We start from the raw sequence: 23341 nt of genomic DNA on the forward strand, positions 1-23341 counted from the left end.
TCACATTAGTTTTGTTCAATCAGGTCAAGTTTTTGAGATATGGCCACATGTCGTTTTTTACATTTTTGTTCACATGTACGCATGTGTGGAGCATTTTAGAAGAAGTTGGTGGGGGTAAAATATCATGTCAAATAATTGTTTTAATTGGAAATAATTATTTTAATGACAAGAAGTATTCAGGTACGATAGTTCTAGGTGATTATGTCGAAAAGGGATCAGTTTGAAGTCATAAAACCTCAAAATCTTCCAAAAATTGGTGAGGCAAAGCATAAAGTTCGTGGATCAAAACTAAAGTTAATGGGGCAGATTTTGTCATAATGTGATACAAAAAAGTTGTATTTCTTGAAATAACGAACTCTGAAGAATGTACAATACCTACATGCGCCAATTTATGACATGCGCTTCTGCTCAAGCTTGGAGTGCCACAGTACGAACCCAAAGATTGGAGACTGTTCATTGACAGCAGCAAGCGATCACTGAAATGTGTTCTGCTACACAACGGCAACCAGTTTGCCTCTGTACCCATCGCTCACTCGACTACACTGAAGGAGAAGTATGAAGCGGTGAAGTACGTGCTGGAGAAAATTGGTTATGATCAGCAGAAGTGGTTTATTTGTGTTGACCTGAAGATGGTGAACTTTTTGTTGGGACAACAGTCTGGCTTCACCAAGTACCCATGTTTTCTGTGCATGTGGGATAGTAGGGACCGTGCTCAGCATTACACGAAGAAGGACTGGCCTGTGCGGGAGGAATTGGTGCCATGCAAAGAAAGGAACGTCATCAACGACCCTATGGTGGACAGAGACAGAATACTCTTCCCACCGCTGCACATCAAGCTCGGCTTAATCAAGCAGTTCACCAAGGCTCTGGACAAAGATGGTGACTGCTTCACTTACTTGTGCCAGGCTTTTCCAGGATTGACCATGGAGAAGTTGAAAGTTGGCATCTTTGATGGTTCTCAGATCCGTCAGCTCATCAGAGATCCAGAGTTCAAAAACTCAATGAACGAAGTGGAACTGGAAGTGTGGAAGACATTTGTTTTGGTAGTGAAGAACTTTCTTGGCAACAATAAGGCCAGAAACTACGCAGAACTTGTCAACAACATGCTGACTGCTTTCAGAAACCTGGGCTGCAACATGAGCATCAAGATGCACTACCTATTTTCACATATGAACCGGTTTCCTGAGAACCTGGGTTCAATGAGTGACAAGCAGGGGGAGAGATTCCATCAGGACATGAAGGAGATGGAGACCAGGTATCAGGGTCGCTGGGACGCAGTCATGATGGCTGACTACTGTTGGAATCTGAAGAGAGACCTCCCTGCCGCTGAACATTCCAGGAGTTCGAAGAAATGGAAGTTCAAGCCCTGAAGTTTGAACAGTGGTGACGCAACATGCAATTTACTTGTACTTACCTTTATCAATGCCCACCATTCAGATGACAGTAATCGATGTTTCTATCATGTAATCAATAAATGTTGTTGGCAAAACATTTTTTTTCTTAAAAACATGTTTAGGATGATATGTGTTGACAAAAATCAGCTGATAATGCCACAAAAATGTAATTGATTTTGTCACAAGATCTGATTTTTTCAAATCAACTTAGCACAAAAACCTGACCTGATGGAGAGAAACGGATGCCATTTCCTGATTCAGCAGTGCCAGAATACCCTAATTCACTTGTAGAAATCTAGACAACATTCAGAAAGTAAAAAATTGTTGACCAGTGTTCTTTTTTTCTTCTTTGTTCTTGTTCTTTTTTTTTTTTTTTCTTTTTTTTTTCTTGCTTTTTGTTCTTGTTTTTTTTTTTGTTTGTTTTTTTTTTTGTTCTTGCACATCTTGCACATCTTGCAAGTTTTTGTTCTTGCACATCCATACTTTGAAGCAACTTTTGAATCTGGAAACATCTTTTGAAATAGAGGTCCAGCATGATCTGAGACTGATATGGGCAAGTTATGTTCCACAATAAATCCACTAAAGAGAAGTTCCGCTCGGGTAACATCCTCTTCCTCGCTTGTCCCTTGTTTGGTGAAATAATTCAGAAGTGTACCGGTACTCGTGCTCGAAGATCTCTCCTTTGCAATGTCTGTGTGCCGTTTGCTTCCAACGTGCTTCCGAATATCATCGCGACCTCCGTGCTCAACTGAAATATCAACGCTGCATACTGTACAATACGCATGATGAATTCCTCTTTCAGACTTTCGAATACACGGGTATTGGAGACTGTATTCGGTCTTGTACTTCTGAGACCATTTCTTGGTCTTCGTAAGCTTCTTTTCTGCCATTTCGTAATCAACATCGAGGGCTTGAAGCATCGGTAACTTCGAAGTCGATGTTCCACAGCTGCAGCGCGACTCGTAGAACTCTAGCGGCTGTTAAATTAAACACCGCACGGTGGTCGCGACCGCCGGGCTGGTACGGGGCCCAGCTGCATGCAGTGAGCGTATCGCATGCATATACACTGTGCATACATACCGCATGCACTGTATTGCACACATACCGCATGCACTGTATTGCACACATACCGCATGCACTAAATCTCAGTGCATGATCGCATAAGCGAGATCCAGACCCAATGTTTCGCTGCTCCTCATTTGAATTTGCAATTTTTTACGTACAATTTGGTAGCAGCGAACGTTATGGAGTTACCACATGCTATACGTAGCAGACGATGCTTTTCATTCAATTCTCATACTAGTACATTCTGATTAGTGAACAGTGCAAAAATATCAAAATTTCGGGAGGATAAGGATAGTGATCGTAAGGGCGGGAGTTTGGGTGAATTTTCGGAAGCCTCCCGATGAAATCGGGAGGGTTGGCATTGCTGGTATTGGTTCAACTATTCTTAAACATAAAGACCTAATTGGTTCAACTGCTTCTGCTGTGGGAAATGTAGCAGGTGCTGTAAAGAGTATAAAAGATGCTCAGAAAGAATCTCATAAATTACAAGCAATAAAAGAAATTAAGAAAGGTAAAACTCAGTTGTCCCCCCAAGAACGACAGAAAATAATTCAAATACTTGGATCAGGGTTTCAAAAGTTTTAACATCTTTTTTCCTAAATAAATACAAGTATGGAAGCAATTGATAGTATCTATGATTTGGATGATACTATTATTATCTCAAACTCCACTAAAAAAGAAGATTACTTCAAGGTAAATGCAATAACTGGAACAGACTGGAATACAAATGGTACAAAAAGTTTTGAAATAAATAATCAACAAACCTATTTGAATCTCTCCGAAAGTTTCTTGTTGTGTAAATTTAAATTCACTAAGGCTGGGAATAACACAAACGCTACACTTGTAAATGATTTCTTCTGGAAAATGTTTGATAGTGTGCGATTGTATATTGGAACACAAGAAGTTGAAGCGGTTGATTATGTCTCTGCTGTATCTGAAATGATGAAATTTACACTCTATACATTCAGTGATAGAATGGGAAAGGGGTCTGTCGAAGGTTTTATTCCTGATATGTCAACGGGAACAAACACAGACCCTGGATATATTCAAAGGAAAGGAATGTATAATGATGATACAAAAGCAGAAAATAGTTTTACTGTGGCAGTTCCTCTTAAAGGTATATTTGGATTTTGTGATTATGATAAAGTTCTGTATGGTCTTAAAATTAGATTTCAACTACAAAGGAATGATAATGAAAATAGATTGCTTTTTGGTGTTGGTAATGCTTTTGGTGATCAGAATAAATTTGTAATTGAGGAGATGAGTTGGTATATCAGTGAATATACTCCTAATCTTAAAACAGAAGAGATGTTGAATCGAAGACTTAACTCAAAGAAACCACTCAGTGTATCATACCTCAAAAGAAGATGTCAACACGTTAAACTCAATCAAACTACTTACACGTGGAATTTGGGTGTTCTGGAAGGAAAGCCACGATATCTGTGGATGATTTTTAAAAAGCCAGATGGTGATACTGCGACTGATAAGAATAATGCATTGAGTGATAATGCTAAGGTGAAACAACTTCGCGTTTCTCTAGATGGAACATTTTATCCACGAGATAGATTGGAAATTAATTGGGAAAAAAATGATTTTGCTGAAGCATACAAGTCTTACCAAAAGGTGTGTGAAAGTAATGGAAATAAAGAACCTATTTTGGATATGACAGCATTTAAAAGTTTGTATACAATCTATACGTTTGACCTGAGCGCTCAAAAAGAAACTATAAAGTCTAATCGAGTGGATACTTCCCTATACATTGAAAGAGGAGAGAGTGAAGAAGTTGATACATATTGTTTGCTTTTGGAAGAAACAGAATTGCAGATTAATACAGATAATGGTGTGATGATTAGTCTCACATAATTTTTTGTTAAATAAATGAGTGGCAAAGTACCAACTGGGGTATATGTTAATCAAATCAATCTTCATAAACTATCATCTTGTGTTCAAAATCAAAAGCCTTGTACGATTAACGTTAATACAATTCAGAGAAAAGGAGCAGTAAGAATTGATGTTTTGCTCACAAGAGAACAGGTTAAAATCTTGAATGACACTGGCTCACTTAAAATTAAAATGACAAAACCAATGTTGAAAAAATATTCAATAAGAGAGACGAGTGGAGGATTTCTCCCATTTCTAATTCCTTTATTTGCTGGTTTAAGTGCGGTTGGAGCATTGACGGGTGGTATTTCAACAGCGGTCAAAACTGCCAACGAAAGGAAGGCTCAACTCCAGGCTCAAAAAGAATTGGAAAGACATAACAAAGAGTTGGAGAAACAAATTAGTGGAAGTGGTGTAATTGTAGATTTTGCTGAAAAACTTGAAGGTCTGCCTGATAAAGCGAGATTGTTAGTTGGAGATATGCTTTCTTCTATAGCACAAGCAGGTGTAAAATTAACGAAAAGAGGTAATGGATTATATCTTTCTAATAAATAAATGAGCATTGATGAGTGGTTGAAAGAATTTGGAAAGAATACAACATCAAATTTACAACTTGCCAAATATTGTAAGAAATTAAAAATTCATAATGTGGTTATTTGTATGAGAGATGAATTAACAAATGTGTCGAAACATACAAAGAATATTATTATGAACTTAGAAGATAATGATGGGAACGGTTCTCATTGGGTTTGTATTTTTAATAGTCAAGACAAATATTATTTTGATAGTTTTGGTCTTCCACCACCTGTTGAAGTCATAAAATTCTTACAGAATGGTGTTTATCAAACATTTCAAGTCCAAGAATTAAATTCCAAGTGTTGTGGTCAATTATGTCTATATGTGTTATTTCAACTCAACAAAAATAAAAAATTTTATGATATTATTTTTAATCTAATATAAATGACTTATGTTGGTAAAGATGGTTCTATCTTTGGTGTATCTCAAGAACTGGATATTGATTTATCAAATTATTACACAAAGGCACAGGCTGAACGACATAAATATAATATAAACAAAAATATTAACATGAAAAATGCTTATAAATTAAAAAATTATCCAAGCCCGACTGACGCGAATGACTTGGTGAGATTAAGCGATTTATCACAATATATATACTTAAATAAAACGGCTGTGTATTCTAAAGATACAGAAGTGTTGATATTATCTCCAGGTCATACAGAATTCACAGTTCGAATTAAAATAATTTTTTATAAAGAAGGGCGTATCGTTTGTATGAGAATAGAACAATGGGGGTATGATATGAATGATTTAGGGTATAATTGGTCATTTAAAATTAACCTCGAAGACCTGGAACAATTAAATCAGTCTCGTAAGGAAGAATATTATCCACTTGGTATCGAGAATGAGTTTTGTGGAGCCACGATTAGTAAACAACAAATAAAAGAATTTAATAAGGGTAAATATAATAATGGTTTTGCCCTTGTTTATCTCATGAAAACAGAAAAAACAGGATTATATATAATAAGTAAGGAAATACAAAATGATTTAACTATGGGAAGATGGGGAGGTGTTTCGTGCCATAATATTATTCTAACATATATTTCTAATACATAAATGACAGCAAGAAGGCTTCAAGAAAATTATCATTTCTGTGTCCAAGCATACCTTCAAGAAAAGGGTATTCGGTATTTTAATAAATATGTTCTACAACATAAGAATGAGGTATTTTCAATAAAAGATTGGCATTATGCTGATGTTGATAAACCGACAACTTTAGATTTAATTAGAATGTTAAATAATGAAAAAATTATAAGGTTAAGAAAAGGTAAGGCTCTTTTAGAAATTCAAAAGAAATTTTATTGGTTTCCTGTTGTAAAAAAAATTATTTTGGATACAGGAATAACAAGAAATCCTGATGAATATATGTATAATATTCTATGGGGTGTAAACGATTCAAGTATAGTAAGGGATGAGGAAGGAGTTGAAGAAGAGAGGGAAGAGGAGGAAAAGGAGAAGGAGGAGAGAGAGAAGGAGGAAAGAGAGAATAGAGAGAGGGAGGAAAGAGAGAAGAGAGAGAGGGAGAAGAAAGAGAAGGAGGAAAAGGAGAAGAGAGAGAAGGAGGAAAGAGAGAAGAAAGAGAAGGAGGAAAAAGAGAAGAGAGAGAGGGAGGAGAGGGAGGAAAGAGAGAGAATAAATAAATATTATAGTATGGAAACCAGTGAGATTCAAAAAAGAATAGAGGTATTACAGAAAATAACTCAACCCACCAAGGAGGAATACAAAGAATTAACAAGTCTATTTGCAATACTTTCGACAAAACTATTGGCATCGTCAAGCTATTCATTTTAATTCAAGTTTTTTCTTAAATAAATGGAGGAGAGAGTGAAGGCATTTCTTAGGATTCTTTATGTTTTAAAAATTAAGATTCAAATGTGCATGTTGGAAACTAAAAAGGTTTTTGCACTCTGCAGGAATTTTTCTCATAAATAAATGAGTTATTGTCTCAAATGTAAAAAGAAAACTAATACTAAAAATATTTCATATATTAAAAGTAAAAATAACAGGTTTATACAAAAAGGTATATGTTCGGTGTGTGGTTCAAAAAAAAATCAATTTATCTCCAAACACAAACTCGGAGGAGATATACAAAAGTTTTTATCAGGAAGTAAATTTACAACTACTGGAATACCAGGGGAATTACATCTTCCAGGGTATTCTTTCTGTGGTCCAGGCACAAACTTGGATAAAAGATTAGATGAGGCAAACAATCCTAAATCCTGGAGTAAACCAATCAATAGAGTTGATGAAGTGTGCATGAGACACGATATTGATTATGGGAATACCACAACGTTGGAAGAAAAGCATGAAGCCGATAGAGAAATGTTGTATAATTTGTCTCTGATACAAAATCCAACCTTGAGAGAAAAAGTTGATAGGTTCATCGTGAAGAAGATGATTAGTGCTAAATTGAAACTTGGACTTGGAAATTCAAAAACTTATAGGCTCTAATGATGCCATTAAGAGTGAAGAGCAATTAGCTGATGAATTACATAAACCAATATTCACAAAGTTTCAGAGAAGGAAAGTTTATTCCAAGGAAGTTGATTATATCTGGTCTGCTGATTTGATTGAACTCAATAATGATAAGGGGTACAAGTATGCTTTAACCGTTATTGATTTGAGGAGTAGATATGCGTGGGTTGTCCCTTTAAAAACAAAACAGGTAATACTCTTATGTTAGCTTTTCAACAGATATTTAATAAAAGTAAGAGAAAACCTAAGAAATTGTGGACTGATGAGGGTAGAGAGTTTTATAACAAGACATTTATGAATTTTCTAAAAAATAACAGTATTACATTATACAGTACCTTTAATGAAGGGAAGGCAGTTGTTGTTGAACGTTTTAATCGTACCTTAAAAGAGAGACTATATAAAAAATTCACACAACTCGGTTCACAACAATGGTTATCTTTTATTCAGGATATTGTGGATAAGTATAATGACACGATTCACACGTCAACGAATATGAAGCCATCAGAAACATTTACAAAATTAAAATATGAAAAAGAGATTAATGTTAGAAAACCTAAGTTCAAAGTTGGTGATATCGTAAGAATATATAGGTGGAAATCTCATTTTGAAAAGGGTTTTACTGAACGATGGACGAAAGAACTTTTTAAAATTGTTGATGTAATAGATACAGTTCCTTGGACTTATAAAATATATGATTTGGAAGGGGAAGAGATTTTAGGTTCATTTTATTCACAGGAATTACAAAAGACAAAACTAAGCAGATAATACACCTTTGTGGACACTAGAGGGACAAGTCCGAGGTGTATTACAGTATATAATGTGTGTCAAGGGGGACGTTCTTAGATCTGTGAACCCCAAACACAGAATCCTCAACTGAATAGTCAAGGCTTAACTTTTGTTTGTTGATGTGTATGTGTGTGTGTCCCAACCCTCACATTCAAAATCTCAACCCCAACCCTCACATTCAAAATCTCAACCCCAACTCAATCCTCGCCCAACACAATGTCTTTTTCAAAATGAGATTTCCACCTATATATATATATATATTTTTACGTTTTTTTTTTTCTTCTTCCAATTCTGTCTTTTAAAGCTTTCAGGTTTGATGACGTAGAAAGGGGGAGTAAGCCTGCACTTTCTTCCCAGAACGAACAATGTATATTTTTTGTTTTTTTTCTCGTCTTCCAATTCTGTCTTTTAAGGCTTTCAGGTTTGATGACGTAAAAAGGGGGAGTAAGCCTGCACTTTCTTCCCAGAACTTTCTTGATCTTGCTCCCATCAAGCACCATCCGACAAAGAACTACATCGATAGGTTTAGATCCCAAAGAGTGATAGCAACTCCAAAAGTCTCCAAAATATAAATAAATAAAATAATAATAATAATAAATAAATAAATAAATAAATAAAAGCCCCCAAAAAAGTTTCAAGTGTCCAACATAAACCCAACTTTCCAAGTCTTCAAGGTATAACCACATTCCCGTTGAGTTTCCAAGATATGTATCACATTGTGAGTTATCAATCCAGAACCCACATTTCAAGTATTCAAAGTAAAACCAACTTACAAAGTCTCTTAAGGATAACTCATTTACTGATTTTTCAAAATTTGTGAGTCTCCAAGGTAGGACCCATATTTAGAACCATCTTGGCAGAACCCTTTTCCTGAGTCTCCAAGGTAGTTATTTAAACCATCAAGGCAGAACTCATTTACTGATTTTTTCAAAATTTGTGAGTCTCCAAGGTAGGCCCCATATTTAGAACCATCTTGGCAGAACCCTTTTCCTGAGTCTCCAAGGTAGTTATTTAAACCATCAAGGCAGAACTCATTTACTGATTTTTTCAAAATTTGTGAGTCTCCAAGGTAGGCCCCATATTTAGAACCATCTTGGCAGAACCCTTTTCCTGAGTCTCCAAGGTAGTTATTTAAACCATCAAGGCAGAACTCATTTCTTGATTTTTTCAAAATTTGTGAGTCTCCAAGGTAAAACTTGTATTCTGGCTCATCAAGGTATAACTTGTTCAGTGGGTATTGTCTTGATAACTCACAATGAGTACTATTGCTGTAAAACTCTTTTTCAGGATTTTGCTGGTCTCCAAGGTATAACTCTTTGGTTGGGTCATCAAGGACGAACTCGTTCTGTGGGTCTTGGTCGCTCATAAGGTCTTCAACCAAGCCAACAATTTCGCCCCAAGTTGTAGCAAAAGCAGTATTTTCATTTCGTATTTCAGACACAATTTCCTGTGAGAGAAAATAATAATGTATTAATTAAGTTATTTAATTATTAAATGAGTATGCTTCAATCAAAGTTTGAAAATAGGAAAATAAAAAATCTTACCTCAATAGATAAGAGGTTTGAATCCAGTTCATCAACTTGAAGGTTTAGTTCCATAGAAGACAGAGAGTTCCAAGGAACACCAAAGTCATCCCACTCAAGGTCTTCAACCAAGCCAACAATTTCCCCCAAGTTGTAGCAAAAGCAGTATTTTCATTTCGTATTTCAGACACAATTTCCTGTGAGAGAAAATAATAATGTATTAATTAAGTTATTTAATTATTAAATGAGTATGCTTCAATCAAAGTTTGAAAATAGGAAAATAAAAAATCTTACCTCAATAGATAAGAGGTTTGAATCCAGTTCATCAACTTGAAGGTTTAGTTCCATAGAAGACAGACAGTTCGAGACAAGCACACAGAACACCATTGCCAGCAAAAACAAATGTTTAAAATGGAGCCTGGGTTTGAAGCTTTTATAGAGAAAGACTGGTGGGTGTGGTTTCCTTTGGAAATTCCCTGGGCAAGCCTAGGCAAGCCTTCATTGGGAAATTTTTCAAAACCATAACATCCTGTAATTTTCTAGTGATTTCTTTGTGAGTCAGAGATGAACTGGAAATGATGTAAGAGTGGGCGGGGCTTAGCAAAAGTAGGCGGAGCTTAGGAAAAGTGGGCGTGGCTTAGAAAAATACCTTATGAAAAGTGGGCGGAGCTTAGCAAAAGTGGGTGGGGCTTAGGAAAAGTGGGCGTGGCTTAGAAAAAATACCTTATGAAAAGTGGGCGGAGCTTAGCAAAAGTGGGCGGAGCTTAGGAAAAGTGGGCGTGGCTTAGAAAAAATACCTTATGAAAAGTGGGCGGAGCTTAGCAAAAGTGGGCGGGGCTTAGCAAAAGTGGGCGGGGCTTAAAGAAAAGTGGGCAGGGCTTATTGAATACCTTGTGGAAAGTGGGCGGGGCTTAACAAAAGTGGGCGGGGCTTAAAGAAAAGTGGGCGGGGCTTAACAAATAATAACCTGTGGCTCAGGAGGTGGTCAAACAAGAGCATTAAGAGAAGTTTATCATTTCGTAATGGCACAAATGGGGTATCTTAAAAAATATAAAGATTCAAATGTTTTGTTTATCAATATTTTAGATGGGGATTATTGTGCAAAGAAAATTAAACTATTGAAGGAATTTGAGAATGAACAAATCTTTATAGGTTCAATGAGTGAGCTGTTCAACCCCCAGGTGTTCAATTCAATGAGGTTCAATCTCCAAGTTAAAAGGGGAGACAAATAAATATACCTTGGGATAAAAAGGGGATTTATTTTTAGGGAAAAAAATTATGAATCGCTGAAAATCCCCCATTCATTTACATGGGGAAAAGTGAGCCAGAATCAGTATTCTTACCCTACTAATATATATTCTTGAAAAGAGTGCAATGACGCTACAAGTCAATTTAAATATAACCTATTTTACCGGTCTTCTGTTTAATTGGACAGGTGCGTGATTTTTGATTAAGTGGTACTTCTTGTACGTTTACTGAAGTCAGTTGAGGTATTTCTAACACTGACTTAACCATCTTTCATCAGTATGGAAGTGCAAAGTTAGCTGGAAATAAATAAATAAATGATGGCAGTTGCTCTGGAACTGCTTGTGAATGAAACTGTGAATTGTTTTGCAGACATGAATGCTAAAATGGTAACTGTGCAAAAATTGAATTGCTTTGGATTCGGTACTTGAAAGAAGTAGCTTACTTTCATAATTATTGTACAGATGATGGAATATTTTTCTTGACTAGAAAGGATTTTCTTTTTGAAGGAATGTTTTTGAGTGCATACACAACTGAGATTTGTGTTTATTTTAGCACGTCGTTTAGGTGCGAAAAACAAGGAAAGGGATAAAATATTGATACAACATATAATGCAAGTTAAATGCTTCTGTGAGAACCTTTGTCAGTCTTATTGAAATACATGAGCCCATGACGTTTACTGATTGGTGTTTAAACGAGGCTTAACCTTGATTTTGTGTTTCAGAGTGTTGAGAGCAGCTGAACCATGGCATGTACGATTTGGCCTAATGAAGCTTTGGAAGAACTTACACCGAAAGATTGGACGATGGGGAGAACCCAGATTTGGGTGATTGAGCATGCAACATGTGATCATGACACTACCCCCTTCCTGAGGAGATAAGAGGAGCAATGTAGAGAGAAAAAAAAGAAAAATCCACTGAAGAGAAGGTTGGACAAGTCAAACCACAGCAAGTCAAAGACTTAAACGTCGCCGTTGCATGGTGCCAGGCAGGCCAGGCAAGCCTGGAGGCATGTCCTCAACCACACTCATAAACTGCTGCTCTGCAAATACATCGTGAACTTGCCGTGGTTGCTTCAATGCACAACGAAGGCCCTGAAGGTCCACACGGCGAGTCATCTGTAACATGTGTTCAATGGTGTGGGTGGGGCTCGTGCAGCCATTGCGGCTGCGTCCAACGTGCACAGCTCACTTTGTGAATCAAACCTGATTGCACAAACTGCTGCTACGAGGCCCCAAACTCTGCTGGGGCTGGATCTCTGGGTCACCTCTCGAGTCCTTTTCGTCTCCTTCAATCCAGTGTCGGGCCCAAGCTCATACCTTCCAAGATCTACCTTCTCTGCAGCTCAAAGAATGCCTTGACTGTGTTTCCCATTGAGTGCTGCGCTATCTACACCCTGACCTGCTTATCTTCTGACTTTGGGTTGCATGTCTTTTCGATTTGTGACACATGATGATGAACAAGCCATGAATTAAATGGAAACACACTCACTAACCTGGCTGGGACACTCATGAAATGGTCGTCATCCAGCATTCTTCTGATACGAGTACTCGCTGCCATTGTTGATTGAACTAGTGTAATGGATATCTTTTCTCCTCCAGGAACGGGGTATGGTGATCATGTGTAATATAATTATTCAAATTTTCCTGATAAGGAAAAAGGGGGGAATTGTGGAAGAAAATAATTATATTAAAGAACTCTCAATTATAATTGTTGCTGGTGCTTCATAAATTTAATTTTCATGCTATAAGTCGAATTGGCTGTCAGTTATGTTTCCTTTTACCCAAGAGTCTTTTTACCTGAATGTTGATAAAAAGGAATGTGTTACGATGGAACAGTGACCTGGTTGATAACACTGCAACTTTTGCCATGATCATGTCATTCTCTTTCACCTAGTGGATAGGTATTGCAGTTGGAGTTCTTTTACCTTATGCTTATCAGCCCCCTCCACTCCCACAAAAGCATATAAATGCCAGGAAATGAAATCTTAGCTGAGTGCAAATCATTGTGGATGTTTACCATCTCAGTGCTTTGGACTCCGTGGTGCTGTTTTGGGGCCGGGTCTCGGTGGCGAGCACGACCATGAGGTGGAGCAGTAGATTCGGCTCCACCGAACACCCGGAATTCAGATCGTGGCTCTCGGAAAACTGCAAGAGTCACGGGTCCTTACAGGACCGTGAATCGCCAATAATTCAACCGCGTGGGATAAGGTTAATTGACAAACTTCAAAATACCTAAATACCCACGTGGCGAGCTTGCGGGGAATTCACACCCTCGACGGGGCTTGAGCGGGACGAGCCGTTACCGTGCACAAACCGTGCATAACCCGAGCGGATGGTCACCAAGGCTCGTCGGTCAAAATGCACAATTTACCATCTCTGCATTCCTCAACACGCACCGTGCTCAGCCAATAAAGAAAGGACAAGGACGAGCTGGTTCATTCAACAAGAGGGGAATTTATTTACAACAATAATTGGGGAACGAGGGGAGCACGCAAGGGCAGAGTTATCCGAATATAGCAAGGCAAATAATGTACAAGGAACACAGGTACTTAAGTTTCTACTTTTCAGACGGGGCCCACGGACACAGACACACACACACACACACACACACACACACACACACACACACACACACACACACACACACACACACGGACCCAGTCGGGTCTTATGGAAGGCGTCCAGCTCAAAGAAAGGTGAGCTGGTGACCAGAGCTAGCTTGGACCTGTCCACCTCGTGCGGTCTTCGATGTTCTGGCTCAGCGGGACTCGAACCCGCAACAACGATGCCACTCCAAGTGCCAGGGACGGAGGGTGAAGGATAGACACCAACCAGCACGAGGGCGGACAAGGCAGCGACCGCTGCAGGCAAGGCGAGGCGATCTCAGACGATCCGGCAGGCAAAAACCACCAACTCCAACTGCTCCCAGTCGGATCGTGCCAATCAAATTATTCACTCCCTGTCCAGGGGGGAGGGGACTCCCTCTCATAACCCGCCCGCCCCCCTTACTGGACGGTTTCGGCACGCGTTCCACTCGTTAACCTCCGCCATCCCCGAAGATGGATGGAGGTTACTGTTTTCACCCCTTTCTGTTTGTTTGTTTGTTTGTTTGTGAACAGTATTACGGAAAAACTCCTCGACGGATTTCGACGAAACTTGGTGGGGGGGGGGGGTGAGGTATGGTCCAAGGATCATGCCATCAAATTTTGGACCCGGTCCAAAATCCAATATGGCCGCTATGGCGGCCATTTTGAAAAAATATTTGAAAATGTTTTTTTTGCATTTCTACATGTTTTAAGTGATTTCCAAACCCCCCCCCCCAAAAAAAAAAAAATTGTCAGAGAAAAAAATATTTTGCAACATTTTTTTCAACAAAATTTCGATTTCTTTTTTTTGCATTTCTACATGTTTTCAGTGATTTCCAACCCCCATCCCCCCCACCGAAAAAAATGGAGAAAAGAACTATAACTCTGTCAGCACTGTTGACGTCATATTTAATGAATAAGATATAAGGTTCACTTGAGTGACCCAGCAGTATTGGCGGCGGAGGTTTTGCACTCTTCCGAGTGCTCCCCCTCGAGTTCCCCCTGTGATTGGCCAAAAGGGCCGCGAAGTCCGCTGATTGGACCGGGGGGGGGGAGGGTGTGGCGGGCGTCTCGGCGGACCGCCCCTCAAACAGGAAGATGAGTAATATTGTCCTGCATTGGGTACCATTGGCCGAACGACGGCAAACTCGCTCGCATCTCTCTCATTGGTCGAGAGAGACACCAAGTCCTTTGTTGAACTCTGCCCACCGCGAGCGTCATGGCGTCAGGATGGAGTGAGGCGAAGGTGTTGTTGATGTGGTAGGTAATGTAAAAATCCTATCTATCAAACAACTGCGCAGCGCACGTACACTTAATTCCCATTAGACATTGGGGACGAGACCCTAACTAGAAACACATACTTAGATATAACTGATCTGTAAGGACCTGACTGTTGTGTGCAGTGGAAGGGGTGGGAGTCCAGAGAGAGGGATGGGGTAGGAGTCCAGAGGGAGTGGGGTGGGAGGAGGTGGGAGTCGAGAGGGAGGAGGAAGGGGGTGGAGTGGGAGGAGGGAGGAGGGACCCGGTGGTGCCCGGCAACGCCCGGTAGTCTTGTTTTCGACCCCCTTCCCACCCTTCATCACTCTTCCCCCGCTCCCACTCCCTCCTCACTTAAGGAGGAAATTGGTGTGCAGCTGAGCTTGACGGGGAGATTTATAAAAAGCTCGTTGAAGTGAGCTATGTACTTGGTACGGATTGAGGACAGAATAGCAAGAACAGTGGATAGGTTGAGGGAGGAAGGAGGGAGGAAAAGAGGTAGATCATGGTTGCGATGGGAAGATTGTGTGAGGAGGGATATTAATAATGTGTGAGGGTAGTTGGTGAGTGGAGAGAGTTGGCCGAGGACAGGAAGAAGTGGAGGAGGATCGTGGTCAAGGCAGGGAATAACCTTGGTACCATTGGACCTCAATCCTCAGAAAATGAAGGGAAGGAAAACAAAGAATAAAATCGACAAATCACCACATTTGTTCAATCCACTGTTGCTTTGCACTTCGTTCAGAATTACACTGTGCATTGCCATGCCAACTTGACGCCATCACTTCGGGGCACTCTTGTGGTGTATTTTCAAAATCTGATTAAACAATTTGGTTGTTGTTACCATCTGGTACGGGTGCAATACCCAAGAAAGAATAATGCTTCCATCCATTGGAATCATTGTACTGTTATTGCTGCAGCCATTATTGCGATCGGCGCAATGACATTTATAAACAATTTTGAGGATGAACAAATCGGCCCTTTTGCGATCTCTCGATATGGCATTTTAACGATGTATTCTGGTGTCTTGTTCATCCCGGTCAGTGATGAAAACGTTCGATAACACTGAACAACAAAAATTTTTTACTGGAGATGTGTAAAGTGATTTCGACTAATTTGGGTACGCTGATTTCAAAAATCATAACCGTTTTGCTGTATCACGTCAGGATTTTCAGTAATAGAAATATTCCCATTGCCTAGAAGTCAGGATTTCAATGAAATTTACAAAAATTCATTTATTCATTTATTTCATCATGAATGCTTCAAAATTATAGAAATTACAGAAAAACTCCACTAGAATGTAATTAAAAATGCTTTAGGCATTTGGCTTTGCGTTTGTGCTGCTCTGTGTCAGTTTCACGATGCAGGAACCAGCAGAAATCGCCCATCATGTTCGGGTTGTGCCGCCCTTGGTAACGCGTCTCCATTATGTGAAATCTCTTGGTGGAATCGCTCGCCGTGCTCGTCCGAGAATGCTCCCAAGTTGTCAGGGAAGAAGTTCAGGTGCTGGTGTAGGAAATGGATTTTCAGGGACATCCTGGAGCCAAGTTTCCTGAAGGACTCCAGCAGCTGCTGCACTATTTCTTCATAGTTGTCCGCGCGCTCGTTCCCCAAGAAGTTGTCCGTCACAGCTTTGAAGCTCCTCCACGCTGCCAGCTCTTTGGGGTTTAGAGTTGTCGGAAAAGTTTCGTCCTTCATAATCTGTCGGATTTGCGGTCCAACAAAGACACCAGCCTTGATCTTGGCCTCTGACAAGGTGTTGCCAAACTTTTCCTTGAGGTATAAAAACCCACGCCCATTCAGATCCATTGCCCGTACAAAACTTTTCATCAAGCCGAGCTTTATGTGGAGTGGTGGAAGGAAAACCTTGGCTGGGTCGACAAGGGCGACATGCTTCACGTTGTGTCGACCAGGTACATGCTCTTTTCGCTCTTCCCAATCTTTCTTCGTCCAGTGATTCTTGTCGTCTCTGCTATCCCAGAGACAAAGGAAGCACATGTATTTCGTGTAGCCTGACTGCAGCCCTAACAACAGCGCCACCACTTTCAAGTCTCCGCAGATGTGCCAGTTGAAGTCATTGTACTTGATGGAATCAAGCAGCTGCCGCATAGTCTCATAGGTCTCTGTCATGCCGAACGCGTGAGCCAGTGGGACTGATGGTTTCTCGTTGCCATTGTGGAGCAAAACAGCCTTCAAGCTGTTCTTCCCGAGTCGATGAAGAGGCGCCAGTCTGCAGGATCGTGATCACACCCAAGTTCTTTCAACAGACCGTTGATGTCACTGCAGAATGTCATCGTGTCTTCCATCTCAAAGAACTCAGCCATGTCTCTGTGACGTGCTCTGAACAAGGATATCTTGGTGTTAGGTTCAATTAGATTCCACTGCTGCAGCCTTGATCCAAGCAGCTCTGCCTTCGCCTTTGACAGCGAGAGATCTCTTACAAGATCATTTAAGTCTCCCTGGTTCAGAAGGTGTGATTCTTGAGTGTCGGGTTCAAAAGGTTCATCATCACCATCCTCTTCACCACTGCTTACAGCTATGTTCTGATCAGCTGGAGGTGTTGGAACGGGGTTCTCGTCATCATGAGGCACAGGTTTACGAGCAGAGACGCAGTCAGCGTACTTGATGTGACCTTTATTCTTCTTGTTGAAGCCGGCGATGCTTGTGCAGCAGAAATAACAATCATCATGATGATTCTGCGGCTCACGCCATATCATGGGCACCGCAAATGGCATGCTCGCGCGCTTGCCCACCAACCACTGAGTCAAGGTTGTGTGACAGCTTGTGCAGCAGATGTGTGGTGCCCAGCTATGTTCTTGGTCCCCCACCTTACACCCGAAGTAGTGAAAGTAGGCGGCCTTCATTTTCACTGCTGTAGATATACTTCGCTGTTGATCTTTTTTGGTATACCGACCACAGACATAACAGAAGTTGTCAGGATGATTGGTACAGGAACGCCTACTTATCTTTATCTGAAAGAAAGAAATATAACACAAGTTAACAACAATTGTACGAAATAGACATGTTAAAGACATATGTAAATTTCATTGAAATCCTGACTTCTAGGCAATGGGAATATTTCTGTTCCTGAAAATCCTGACGTGATACAGCAAAACGGTTATGATTTTTGAAATCAGCGTACCCAAATTAGTCTTAATCACTTTACACATCTCCAGTAAAAAAAATTTTTTGAAATTTGTTGTTCAGTGTAATAAAAGGTACGCCTTTTAAATGCGTGTAACTTCACTCTGTAGTGGTTTTTAAGTGGATAGATTTAGACTTTTGAATGGGAGGCAATTTTTTTCCCCCTTGCCAATCCTGCACAGAGTACTTCATGATACACACAGATTAGGCACATATTGATATGTGATTGCACATCTGATATACACACATGTATAATACATCATCACACAAACATATAATAAATGATTACACATATTAAACGTGATCATTGCCGAGCTGTATAATATATTGTTGCGGATTCGTGCCCGCCGGCGTGCGAACGGCCACGTAACTCGAATCGCGGCACGTCGCCCACCGGACGGACAATCCCGTCGTGACCCTCTCGGACTAACGCCGGGAACTAGTCACGGGTGGACCTTTCGGCCTCACCACGATCGTGCCAACCGGCCCCCGCGTGGGATAGGGTTGCTCGCCAAATTCGACCTACCTAAGTACCCACACGGAGGGTAGACCGGGCGATCGCACCTCGCCGCAGGTCGACTTCGGACAGGGGCCACTTTAAGCGACCCGTTCCGTACTATCGGGATAACCGAGCGGTGTTATCGTCGGCCTCGACGGTTCGATTAATTATCGGGCGTTTTAGCCCACGACCAACCCTTTACGTGAAGTAAGATGGAGATTCAATAAAGGAAAAGACGAAGCGAAACGGGAAAACAGTTCAACATGAAGCACATTTATTTCGCGATGAACGGAAAGCACACATATACAATTACACCAAAAGCAAATTTAAAAGAAGAAGAAGAAACACAATAATACACAAAAAGCAAATGCAACAATGCAGATCTAACCGACTACCGAGCACACGGCAACACTTATTCAGTTTTACTTCACAGACGGCGCCGACAACACATATACCCAAAGCAAAAGAAAAGGACCACCCTCAAGGATGAGGGGGGTAGACGGGCCTGGGGCCGAGACCGCGTCGGGCCTACCCGTCTGATGATGAGCCGCAAGATGGCGGTGGCGCCCCGACTCCGCGGGCCTCGCGGACAGTGTCTGGTAGGGGGTGGGAACGGGGCCCCCTTCTCGCACTATCTCAGCGCGGGGGGAAACGGGAGGGGGTTGTTGATGCTCGGGGGAAGGAGGATATCTCCCTGTCTCGGGTCCCGCGACGAGCGTCTCCACCACGACCTCGGTCGCGCCGCCGGCCTCTCCCTCCGCAGCTCCCCGACTCCGACACGAGCACCCCCTCGGCCGCCTTCGCCGCCGCCACCTCTCCACAGCTCCGTCCAACAGCCCTCTCCGTCTCCTCTCTTGACTCGTCCCAACTCTTCACTGGCTCCGAACTCTTCACTCTCTCCCCTCCGAACTCTTAACTCTCTCCCCTCCGAACTCTTAACTCTCTCCCCTCCGTACTGCTCTGTTTGGCGAGCGCGGCCCCTTATATGCCCCGTGGCCTCGCTCCTTCACCTTCGACCCTTTACCTCCGACCCTTCACCTCTAACTGGCTCCCCATTGGACCGAGGAAAAGTGGGCGTGAATGCTTTTTGATCCATGAATTTGCATATAGCGATATTACTCCAACGCACCTGGAGGCGGGGCCAAATCGCCCCACGCTCGCCGATAGGACGGAACAGAAGTGGGCGTGAGTCATTTTTGATCCGTTTTCTTCGGAAAGGCCGGCGCTTTTGCACCCCTGCTCGGTGCGCGCCCTGCACGAGTCCAGTATCGGTGCCCACAAGCGGCGTGGGAATGACGGTGATGCGATGGTTGCGAGGGCGAGTTGTGACGGTAAAGGTCGTGGCTGTTGTTGTGAAGCGGCGTTGCGGTTGGTGGTTGTTGTGTGATGGCTGTTGAGACGTGGTTAGTGGTGGTAGTAATGGCGGCTGGTCCAAAATAAAGATAGTAAAAGAAAAACGGCTATCTCGAAGGGTCGCAGCCCGCATGAATGACATTTATTCCCTCGAAACAACGAGTTTGGGCCTAACTACACATATACTTACAGAGATATCTCACCTAAGGGACCTCAATGGTGGTTTGAGAATTTCGTCAACCACAACAATATAACTGAAGTGCACCCTGCTGAGGTGATAAGTAGGCCGCGAGTGGTACCAGCGACTCGTCATTACCTCCATCTTGGAATTCCCCAGAGAGGCTGATCAGCTGTACTGGTTTCCATAAAACAGATGGTGTTCTGCTGTGCTTTTGGTCGCAATGACAGGCATTCCCACGAGCTTAAAGTGACCAGAAAGCATCACTTTTCCCAAGTAAGGGAACTTTATTACCTCCACCACCGAAGATGAAGGAGGTTGTTTTCACCCCCTTTCTGTCTGTTTGTTTGTGTACAGGATATCTGTTTGTGTACAGTGTACAGGATGTGTACTGTACAGGATGTGTACAGGTTTGTGTACAGAAAAGTTATGGACGGATCCTGATGAAATTTTGTGGACAGGTTGGGTGTGTGACGAAGACGAACTGATGAGATTCTGGTGAAGATCCGGATCCAGATATTCAAATATTTTTTGTGATTCTTCACCATTGAGAGATCAGGCCAAAAACGATATAGGACTGCATAGAAAGATATTTCAAAAATGTATTGGGCCTGATATGTTATGGTGGATCAAGCATAACGTGGTGGAGGTATGCGCTCCACCGAGTGCCCTTTGAGTTATATATTTAATTAAATTTTGAAATGTTTAATGATGTTATTATTTAATTAGAGTTTGGCTCTCAGTGGTGAAGTTTCAACTCTGCAGAATTTGGTTGATCAGTCACCAATTCGGCGAAATTTTCATTTATCATGTTAACATGTATTGTTATAATCACTGAGAAAGTGCTTCGTGCTTCACAGTGACTGTGTGTGCGTGTGTGTGTTCTTTCTTTCATATTGCTTAAAAAAACACAGTCAAAGTCGCAATTGTTTCTGGGTGTGGGCTCCGTCGGTATCAATACCGGTATATCGCGATTAAAAATAGTGTTATTGATTTTAGAATCGGATCCGACAAATGCATACAAACATTTCGGTCCTCAGACAGTTATTTCCCTAAATGCACGTCGAGGATCGACCCATCCCCATGTCTTGTGCGATTCTAACTTTGATGCGTTGAGAAGGATAAAGAATAGATTCCCTTTCTTATGGGATGGCCTTTTTCTCTTTACGACAGACACATTCATGCATGTGAGATGGCCGTTAGCCCAACAGAGGCTCACCTATCTCTTTCCATCGATGTTGATACCCACCTTTTTCCATCGACGTCTGACACCCCGTTCAGCAGCTGGATGGACGCCAACTGGCTCTTCTTCGTATCAAGCCGAACATTGAGGTGATAATTGTTGTTGGCGTTTTATGAGCGCTTCACGGTTTCGCTCGATAATTCTGGCAAATGGCTGCTTTCTGCCGTTCGTCCAGCACCACAAATCTGGCATCGTAGGGCAGGAATGATGGCGAGACGGGCGGGTTGTCACGTGCAACGATGCGCCAATAAGCAAGGTGGATTTGGCTGAAGTCTGCTTGAGGCTCCGCCCAGATGGGCCGCCTATAAAAAGGAGGAGTGAACCGTTTTTGTCAGTCAGTTGGCGATCGGTGGTTGCAGTTCTTACAGTTTTGAGAGTTTTGCGAGAGTTTGTGTCAGTTGGTGACAGCCGGGCAACGGCTATTTTCAGCTCGTCAGTTCCAGTCAGACGGTTGGTGAGCTGGCGACAGTTGAGTTGGTGATAGTTGGTGATGGCCTTGCAGCCTTCCATCTTCTCACAGCTATCCGTTGGTTGTGGCTTCTGGTGGCTCCTGACGGTTGGTGACGCTTGGACCGTTAAGGCTGGTTCTGCTTGAGACCAACTCTTGGCATCCCTGGTTCCTTGGGGTGACGACGTGATGTCGATTGGCAAACAAGCCTGTTTGCGAGTGGGTGCACGGCAAGGCAGAGCACTGGCAGCGGACCAAGGCACACACACATTTCGTGACGTATTATTTGACATACGACTTCCACTTGGTGAGCGAGAATGGATTTCTCTTCCCCCCTGAATGATGTGCTGGGTACCCTTGTGGTAGGGCAACTTAGCTAAATATAGCATGACAATTGTGCATTTTGTGAGGAAAGCACCAAATTTGGCACACTCGTAGCCTATCATATCATGAACAGATTTGGATATTGGGCCATCTCAAAATTTTTGATGGCAGTGGAAAATGAGTGACACAGCCATCAGCGGCTGAATTTGAGATGGCCCAATATCCAAATCTGTTCATAATATGATAGACGACTAGTGTGCCAAATTTAGTGCTTTCCTCACAAAATGCACAATTGTTATGCTAAATTGCCCACTGTTGTCTCGTGTTTAATTATTAAGTAAGGCAGAGTGATAAGCATCTGCTCTTTCTCTGTTTTTCTATTAATGATTGATTAATTCTCTATTTGCTTGCGATCATGTTGATCGATTTGAATTTGCATATTTTCACCACGAGGAAATAAAAAGTTCTTTTTGTTTATTTTTTCCTGATTAATAAATTCCTTGTTGACGTTACAACCTGTCTGTGCTTGTCCTTTCCTTCCGTTGATCCAGCATTTTCTGAACCTAGATAGACTGGGACGTAATTACCAAACTAATCGACCTGTAAGAGTCGGCACGCACCAGCGGTTTAATCGCTTGACCTGAGTGGACGATTATCAATAATTAGTGGTTTAAACCTTCACCTCCCACTCCCCTCCTCCCCACTTTCATTCCATTTCATTGAGGCACCGAAACTCAATTATTCTCACAGAACGACTTAACTTGACACTACCGACTTCCGAAAATCAGGCTCGCTGTTTTGTCAGTCACCTTCGTGGGCCGCAGCTCTATTAAAAGGCTCCAAAGGAAAACAAACAAAGGAAAACGAGAAGGGCACTCGGAAGAGAGAATACCTCCGCCAGGCTGATTCATTTATGTTTTGTATCCCACTGACAGGCAGCATCTGGATTTGGACCTGAACTAAAATATAAATCAGTTTGTTCGTATCTTTTCACCAACTTACCCACCAAGTTTCATCTGAATCTGTACATAACTTTTTGAGATGTTGTGCTACATATCAGTTTTAGCCTGATCTCTCAATGGTGAAGAATCACTTACAAAAATTATCAGATCCAGATCCAGATTCGGATGTTCACCAAAATATAATCGTTTCGTCCTTGTCACATACCCAAAGCCCTCCACAAAATTGCGTCCAAATCCGTGCACAACTTTGAGATATTTTGTTCACAAACTGACAGACAGAGAGACAAAAACATAACCTCCATCTCCCTTCGCTGGCTCCGGTAACAAATGTGAATCAACGTGTTAAGAGAACCCGATGAAGTCCAGCGCTCATGACACTCTCGGCTCTGTCTGTACCTCTCA

The 23341-nt window shown here is 41.6% G+C and overlaps 1 protein-coding gene and 1 long non-coding RNA gene across 5 annotated transcripts in view; one reads left to right on the top strand and one right to left on the bottom strand.

Annotated features, from left to right (window-relative positions):
* Positions 1-23341, top strand: part of LOC147029232 (uncharacterized) — an 82105-nt gene that overhangs the window by 49812 nt on the left and 8952 nt on the right. For 2 of the 4 annotated variants that reach the window (XR_015056860.1, XR_015056861.1), the window contains one exon: positions 11673-14979. The exons of the other annotated variants lie outside the window; for them this stretch is intronic. This is a non-coding gene — a long non-coding RNA (uncharacterized LOC147029232). Of the gene's footprint in view, positions 1-11672; positions 14980-23341 lie in introns of those variants that run through there. 4 annotated transcript variants of the gene reach the window in all.
* LOC147029234 (uncharacterized) overlaps positions 16052-23341 on the bottom strand; it is a 113195-nt gene continuing 105905 nt past the window's right edge. The window contains exon 2 of the mRNA XM_085876462.1: positions 16052-17760. Within this exon, the coding sequence (XP_085732588.1) occupies positions 16145-16918 (774 nt within the window). The 5' untranslated portion in view covers positions 16919-17760 and the 3' untranslated portion in view covers positions 16052-16144. The remainder of the gene's footprint in view (positions 17761-23341) is intronic.

The sequence above is a fragment of the Eptatretus burgeri genome, chromosome 4, assembly GCF_056783735.1.
Source record: "Eptatretus burgeri isolate ZD-2024b chromosome 4, Ebu_testis_v1, whole genome shotgun sequence".
In the NCBI taxonomy this organism is placed as follows: Eukaryota; Metazoa; Chordata; class Myxini; order Myxiniformes; family Myxinidae; genus Eptatretus; species Eptatretus burgeri.